The sequence below is a fragment of the Hemibagrus wyckioides genome, linkage group LG20 (genome assembly GCF_019097595.1).
Source record: "Hemibagrus wyckioides isolate EC202008001 linkage group LG20, SWU_Hwy_1.0, whole genome shotgun sequence".
NCBI lineage: Eukaryota > Metazoa > Chordata > Actinopteri > Siluriformes > Bagridae > Hemibagrus > Hemibagrus wyckioides.
This window is the reverse complement of record NC_080729.1, coordinates 16,445,288-16,453,813: the sequence shown is the minus strand read 5'-3', so window position 1 is coordinate 16,453,813 and position 8,526 is coordinate 16,445,288. Positions and strand designations below refer to the sequence as shown.

At 40.3% G+C, this 8,526-nt stretch overlaps 1 protein-coding gene across 1 annotated transcript; it reads right to left on the bottom strand.

Annotated features, from left to right (window-relative positions):
- Window positions 1-921: 921 nt before the first annotated feature.
- rab11bb (RAB11B, member RAS oncogene family, b) lies at window positions 922-7,625 on the bottom strand. The gene is made up of 5 exons (XM_058417854.1): window positions 7,400-7,625; window positions 6,245-6,440; window positions 5,184-5,377; window positions 2,834-2,914; window positions 922-1,294 (listed from the first exon to the last, which is right to left on the bottom strand). The coding sequence occupies exons 1-5, from the start codon at window positions 7,437-7,439 to the stop codon at window positions 1,149-1,151; spliced, it is 657 nt and encodes a 218-aa protein (XP_058273837.1). The 5' UTR covers window positions 7,440-7,625; the 3' UTR covers window positions 922-1,148.
- Window positions 7,626-8,526: the final 901 nt, after the last annotated feature.

Below are 8,526 nucleotides of genomic sequence, written 5' to 3'. Positions count from 1 at the left end.
AGATTCATTCAGTCACATTTCCTGTTAGTCCAATGTGATGTGCAGATTTCTGCTCATGACTAATGGTTTCTGGTCAGCATACTGATTTGCACAGAGAAAAAAACAGCTTGCGTGATGAAACATTCAAGTACAAAGTAAAGGGAACAACGTTGTACAACCTTCTTTCACATTAATTCAAGGTTGTTTAAGAAGACACTCAGCACCAAGTAACAAAAATGGTCTACTCAATGTATCCTGAAATAGATTTGTTCATGTTAGCGACATGTTTAAAAGGACAGTAACTGGATCCACTTTCAGTAGACTCTTATTTCACACAGTGCAGTGAGAAAGACCGACATTTTCCCTTAAAAATTCCTATTTTTCTTTATTTAAAGACTCTGAACAGCATAATTGTGCCTCTGTAATGACTGACAACCTTCCAGTCCGATAAGAATCGAAGGTTAATTCGCAGTATGTCATTTTCATGTTCTCTTTTGTATATGTCTTTCCAGTTGAGTGCAAAGTTTTTCACGTCCCTTAAATTTATTTTAATTTATAGCACAAGCCATTCATATTTACATCATCGCAACTAACCAGACATGTTTAGGGCAGCCAGATGTCTGCTTTCATGTTATAATTAAGTCAGTCATACTGTGTAAGCCTTAGAGATTAATGATGTCTTGAGGCATGTTGGCTCTTAACACACGTGACACATACTACATAGAATTGGTTCGATCCTTTATGTCATGAGACAAATATTTTTCTCCCTGTGAAAATGACAGAAGCAAGCTCCATAAGCTCTAGCAGAATGATTTTAATCTTCATTAGGCCCACCAGATGCTAGAGAACTCAGTTTTATGGCTATTTCTTCAGCTCACTGCAGGCTGGTTCATTAAGAAGGCCATTATTTCCACCACATTAAGCAAACAGACGTCACCAGAGTTTGTACTGTAAAATTTTATTTCATGTCAGAAATATGTGTGTGTACGAGTGTCTGTCTCGGTATGTGTGCATACGTGAGTTGAGAAGCTATCAAAAAGAAAAAATATATATTACACAAATAAATCGAACGTCAGCGGCACGACACATAGAGAGAAAAAGGGAGATGAGTGTAGTGCGGAGTGTGGTGAAGGTTCGGTGGGGTTAGGGGTGATGGTTGGTCGTCATGGTTACAGGTTTTGGCAGCACTGCAGTTTGCTGCCCTTTTGCCCGTCCGTGGTGGGCGGCACGCTGATGTCCACCACGTTGTTCCCTGGAGACTCATCATGAGCTGATCGATCAGCGATCTGCTTCTGTGATACGATGCGATAGATCTCTGCAAGACAGAGCAGAGGCGCTCAATATTATCATACTTAAACCTCTACTGGGTTCATTTGGTCATCTGCTGGAATTGACTTGTTTCAGGGAACTGGTGGCAGTGGTTTCATTTAATTAACGTAAACATAGAACCTGTTGCTGTAACAGGAGGCCATATTTCAGTTCTGCAGAAGCCACACATTTAGAAAATGAAACAAACCTGGAAACTAGAATCTTCTACAACCTGGTGATCAATTTTCATAGTTTAACCTTACACATGGTATGACAGGTATTTTAACCGCTTAGCATCTGTTCCAGCTACAAATCTTTCCTTTTTGTTTCACCTTAGTTATAGAAGTTACTGAATAACATGCTTGAAGATGAATACCTGTATAATCTTCAAAGTGATACCTCTAAAGGCCACTCAGCACTTTAATACACAGATCAGGCACAACCACAGGTGAAGTAAATAACACTGATTATCTCCTCATCATGGCACCTGTTAGTGGGTGGGATATATTAGGCAGCAAGTGAACATTTTGTCAACATTTTTGACAAGATAGCTAGACGACTGGATCAGAGCATCTCCAAAACTGCAGCTCTTGTGGGGTGTTCCCAGTCTGCAGTGGTCAGTATCTATCAAAAGTGGTCCAAGGAAGGAACAGTGGTGAATCGGTGACAGGGTCATGGGCGGCCAAGGCTCATTCAGTGAAGGCTGGCCCGTGTGATCCGATCCAACAGACGAGCTACTGTTGCTAAAATTTCTGAAGAAGTTAATGCTGGTTCTGATAGAAAGGTGTCAGAATACACAGTGCATGACGGGTCAGGGCTGTTTTGGCAGTAAAAGGGGGACAAACACAATAGTGGGCATAATGTTATGCCTAGTCAGTGAACATCCCAGAAATGTTTCCCTGATCAGAACACTGAACAAATCATAATTAATGTTCTTTGGATTTTCAGAATCAGTCTATGAGTCTACGAGCTGGATATCACAAAATCCACCTTTATATCAAGGTTTCCTCGTGATGCTTATGTCTAAATCACATCCAGATATATCCTGATCCTGATAAATCCTCCTGATCCTAGATAAGTAGCTGCTACTTGAGCATACCATATGTACACTGTTTTATCAAGACTTTCACATTCAAGTATTAAATTTGTACATAGCTCATAACTACACTATCTTTTGAGTTGCTCTGATTTTCTGCACAGCAGCACTTGAAACCTGTCATAAACTGTGATTTATGACATGTGATTTGTTACCATTTTATTACAACCTGAAAACCATACTGGTCTGAAGCCTCATGCGCTAGAATGGCACATTGACCTGTGCATGCTTGACTGATTAAACCAGGATGTATATTGCATCACACTGCCGTCACAAGACAATTCAATTTCAAGACTACTGCAGTTTAATGACCTCAAATAAACCAGAATCACTCATGCAGAAAGCTGGACTACTAAACTCAAATTCACACACACACACACACACATATATATATTTGGGAGTGTGAATAATATCCTGGCATGGCAGAGTATTGTGTTTGACATGATGTACCTGTTAGAATGTTCTTGAACGCCTCCTCTACGTTGGTTGAATCCAGAGCCGAGGTCTCGATAAATGACAGGTTATTCTTCTCTGGAAACAATGAAGGAGTGTGTTAACATCTCTTCTAATCATATAACATCCACCTACTTTCTTTTCTTTCTGTTTGCAAATGACATGCGTGGAAGCACACCCATCTTTTTCAGCCTCACTCTAGGAGTTTAGCAGCAACGCTCGTACCAAATCTTGGGATATGAGCAGAGGAAAATGTCTCTCCAGGAAAAAAACTATAAAAGAATATGGGCATTATTCTATTGCTTTGGACTGTAAGGAGTTTCTAAGTTGGCTACTGGAAGTAAATACACATATTGGCAAAGGTTTTGGGACACCCCTCCAAATCATTGAGTTCAGGTGTTGTTTTTTAGGGGTTGGGCCTGGCCCCTTAGTTCCAGTTAATGGATAAAGACAATTTCATGCTCCCAACTTTGTGGGAACAGTTTTGGGATGACCCCTTCCTGTTACAACATGACTGCACACCAGTGCACAAAGCAAGGTCCGTAAAGACATGGATGAGTGAGATTGGTGTGGAGGAACTTGACTGGCCTGCACAGAGTCCTGACCTCAACCTGATAGAACACCTTTGTGATGAATTTGAGAGAAGACTGTGAGCCAGACCTTCTCGTCCAACATCAGTTGCGCTTCTAGAGGAATGGTCAAAAAAATCCCATAAATACACTCCTAAACCTTGTGGAAAGCCTTCCCAGATGAGTTGAAGCTGAAAAGGGCGGGCCAACTCCATATTAAATTAATGTGCATGTAAAGGCACATGTCCCAAAACTTTTGGCAATAAGATTCTCTGTTTATCATATAGCCACTGAGTTAAACCTCAGAGGTGGACAAATAAAAAGCTAGTGCACCGTAGAAGAGAGAGCTCCAGTGTGCTGCCCAGGTCTATATGTTGGTTACATGCAAACATAATAAAACGGGGATGTAATATAATAATACATAACAAGCTAGTTAGCTAGCTAAGTGTCTTAAAACCAAAGCCTTTTCTACATTTCAGATATGAGCTGTAGTTTTCACTCCTCATTTGAGCATAAACGATATCTGAGTCTTTATTTTCTCACTTTATAATGCTTAATTTCTCTGTCTTTCCACATGCCTGTGTGGATCATGTGTCTTTACCAGACAAATATTATATTTTGGATGCATAGCAAGGAAACCTGACTGTCTGGCTGCTCAGTTGCAAGTTAAGTTAAGCCATTAGCAAAGAACCAAAAATATAAAATAACCTTTTTTATATTAGAGTATTATAATATCATGTTGAGAATGACTACAGAGTGATCGCATATAAGAGTAAAAGAGATATACACTATATTGCCAAATGTTTTGGAACATCATTGAATTCAGGTGTTGTATTTCAGGGGGTTGGGCTTGGCCCCTTAGTTCCAATGAAAGGAAATCTTAATGCTTCATGGACCTTGCTTTGTGCACTGGTGTTGGAACAGGAAGCGGCCAACCTCAACCTTTTCCCATAAAGTTGGGAGCATGAATTTGTTCCTTTCACTGGAACTAAAGGGGCCGAGCCCAGCCCCTGCAAAACAACACCTGGATTCAATGATTTTAGGGGTGTCCCAAAACCTTTGGCAATATAGTGTATGACGACTATATGCTCTCACTTTTCTCGCTCATATTCCCTGATTCTGTGCAGTTCATCTGTCATTGGGTCATACTAATTAATCCAATTAGTATAAATAGGTCTGGCGGATGTGTGTAGTGCTGCAGGAGGTTTTGAAAGTGAGTGCTTTAGGTACATCAAGCTGAGATCACATTACAGATACATATTACATTTAAGCTTATTCTGCAAAAGTCTTTTTTTTGGGTGATTGAACCTATTTGTCTGCCAGGCAACTACAAATAAAACACTAACAGCCCAGAAAGGAAATCTGCTTCTCCTGTAAGCCATGACTGCACATATTCCTAAAAGCTAATCTTGCAGAAGCATATCTGATGTCCATTAAGCAGCAGCGTTAATAGGAGTGTTGTTGCTGTTATAATGCATATTTCAAAACAAGTGAAGCTCGTTTTATGCATATAGGACAATAATCATTAAAGATTTTCTTTCCTGCAATACACAAGGAAAAATCTTTGATTAAAATTGATCAAAATGTTTTCTGTATGAATCAATAAATTGCTTGAAATTGTCTAGAGAAAAAGGCAAAGAAACATGCCTACATTTTATCATTAATTATTAACAGCTCTAACACTATACTGTACTCTTTCCAAAATACTTACAAGTTCGATGTTAAAATTTTCCTGTAAGAGCATATCCACCCTCCCATTCACACTCTTTGCCTCGTACCTGCAAAAGCTCGGGCCTCATCAGTCGGCACTGCCCTCAGGTGGCGCAGGTCACTCTTGTTGCCCACCAGCATGATGACAATGTTGTTGTCAGCGTGGTCCCTCAGCTCCTTCAACCAGCGCTCCACATTCTCGTATGTCAAATGTTTGGCGATGTCGTACACCAGCAGAGCACCAACTGCACCTCGGTAGTAGCTGCATGGTACATTAAACACATCCGTCAGCCCTGAAAGGCTCAGTATTGTTCTGGTATAATTAGGATTTTCATGAATGGTCTCATGATTCATAATCTTTCACTGGCAAGTAAGAATCAGGATTGGTAGAATAATTAGATTGACAGCAAATTTTTTGAACATTGGAGACAAGGGTTCTGTTTGTATATAATTTAGTGCTGCTGGGGGAAAAAATAGGCTGTAGACCAGGCTCAGCTAATCTAGATGATCTGGTTTGATGGATGTAGAAGAGGTTTGGACAATTAAAGGCTGATTCTCGATAGACAGGATGCTTCTAGCTGGAATGGCTTGATGGGAACCAGTTCAGTCAACCATGCACACCAGTGTAAAGCCAGCAAGACTAGACTGGGAAACCACCTGAACCAGTTTAAACCAGTACATCATTTTGGGTTGCTGTATACACTAATTAATGACATTTAATTCAATTCAATCCAATTCAATTTGATTTGTCTAGCGCTTTTGTCTCAAAGCAGCTTTACAGAACATAAGAAACAAAAAACATAGTGTTAGATGTTAGACAAAATCACCCCTAGTGAGCAAAGCCTGTAGCAAGGGGGAAAAAAAATCCCTTAGATGGTATGAGGAGGAAACCTTGAGAGGAACCAGACTCAGAAGGGAACCTCATCCTCATTTGGGTGACACCGGAGAGTGTGATTATGGACAATGTCCTTTGTGAGGTCATGAGCGGTCAGTCAAATACTTTATTCCCTCAGAATAATTCTAAGGGATGATTTCAGATAACGTTGTTAAGGTTACTTAGCGATGTCCTGATGCAGAATTGCCAGACTTAGACTAGATTAATCCTGATGTTAGTTCACAATGCACTCACGCTGAGGTGATGGCCCGGTAGCGCTCCTGTCCGGCTGTGTCCCAAATCTGCGCCTTTATCGTCTTGCCATCCACCTGAATGCTGCGGGTCGCGAACTCCACCCCGATGGTGCTTTTACTCTCCAGGTTAAACTCGTTGCGGGTGAATCGGGACAGCAGGTTGCTCTTTCCGACGCCTGAGTCTCCGATAAGAACAACTAAGGGGAGGAAAAGCACAGAGTCAGCAAATTCCTGCGTCCACGAGATTCAGGTGTGAAACTCGCCATAAAAACACGCCCTGATATTTCACATACAGTCAAGATTTCATGATCAGGATATGATTTATTTATGTATATATATATTTTTTTTTTACTATAGGAACTAACACAGCTTTGAGCTTGGTCCTTTTCACAAACTGATCACATGACAATCCCGTCCTGGATATGCAGCTTTCCATACTGATATCTAATTCTACAGTCTCAGGCCTTTCTTATTCTCATGCGATCAGGGTTAAAGCTGTAGGATTGAGAAAGCTATAAAATAAATATTTAGGAATCTTTCTTATCTATGTCTGTTATTGTGATCCTGCTTGTTTTTTTTTTTTTTGTTTTTTTTTTTAACTGCAAATGCGCATCAGTGAAACACCGGATAGACAGATTTCTATCTCCTACAACCATAAACAGTGTTTAATATTCATAACTATACAAATACAGTATGGAGAAGAGTAAGTATATACATGATTATTTGAGGATGTACAGCCTACAACAATAATACACCGATATTCACCATGTAGTTTAGGGTTATTATTATGATCTTATTCAGTGTTATATAGGCTACATAAGGGCCTGTCTATCCTGCACTCACACACACACACACACACACATACACACACTCGCTGTGAAAGCATGCAGCCAAGTAAAACCAGATGTTTTGCACATCGATCTCGACGCCTATCTATCGATGCTGCTGCGGGCGTTATAATATGTGGCAATAACAAGGCTAAGGATCAGGATTAGGACACGCTGTGAAAAATCAAAGGATATAAAGACACTGTTGCTTTGGCTTTGTACGGATTTCCCCGGAGACATGGATGTTTAATTGGCTAGGAAACAAAAGAGTGATTATGAAGCTGTAACCCCCCTCCCAGTGCGGGAGAATGCGGCTCCCCAGAATTTACCTTTGAACAAGAAATCGTATTCATCGTCCCTGTTGCCCATGATAGAGAGAGAGAAGACCAGCGGCGACCCTTACGTCCGAGGAGAAAGACGCAAAGCTGCGGACGTCGTATCAAAGTGTCCAATGCAAAGAGTGGGGTGAAAAAATAAAATGAAATGGGGGGAAAAAGACAATGCGCCAGTGCTGGCTGTCACATAGAGCTGACCGCAGGAAGAGCGAGCTCTCTGCTCTGCAGAAGGGGAGGAGTCCCGGTGCTTATACACGCACATACACACGCTGGCCACACGGGGGCGACAAACACTAATAACGTCGGTCATGGGTTTTTTTTATCCTGCTGCTTCTGTGAAGTAAGAAATAAAAATCACGTGAGTTTCAGGGATGAGTGAAAAAATATATATAATATCGATCATCCATGCATCCATCCATCCATCCATCCATGTATTTACATGGCTGAGCAGCCAGATAGGTTGTCAGTTTTCCTTATTTTTGCTTTATTCAATATAGGCATGGATGGATAGATAGATAGATAGATAGATAGATAGATAGATAGATAGATAGATAGATAGATAGATAGATAGATAGATAGATAGATAGATAGATAGATAGATAGATAGATAGATCCATGCACCCACCCATCCATCCATCCATCCATCCATCCATCCATGTATTTATATGGCTGAGCAGCCAGATAGGTTGTCAGTTTTCCTTATTTTTGCTTTATTCAATATAGGCATGGATGGATGGATGGATGGATGGATAGATAGATAGATAGATAGATAGATAGATAGATAGATAGATAGATAGATACTTTGTTCATCCCAATGGCAAATTTACAAATAAGAAGATATAGAAGATAGAAGATATAGTAAACCCTTCAAGTTACACACATATTGCTTCACTGATGAAAACGCATGCCTGAGCTGAAGGAATGCATTGTATTATTTTGTTCTCTACAAAGCAGTGTAAAGCAATATCATCATCACCATCATCATCATCATCGCCAGAGTGAGGGCCTGTTATTGGAGAGAGTGTCAGCATGATTTCTCACAGTAAACAGTCAAATGGAGGATTGCATGAAAATTGTATGAGAATTGATTTATATTATAATACTGTAGCTCAGCTCTACAG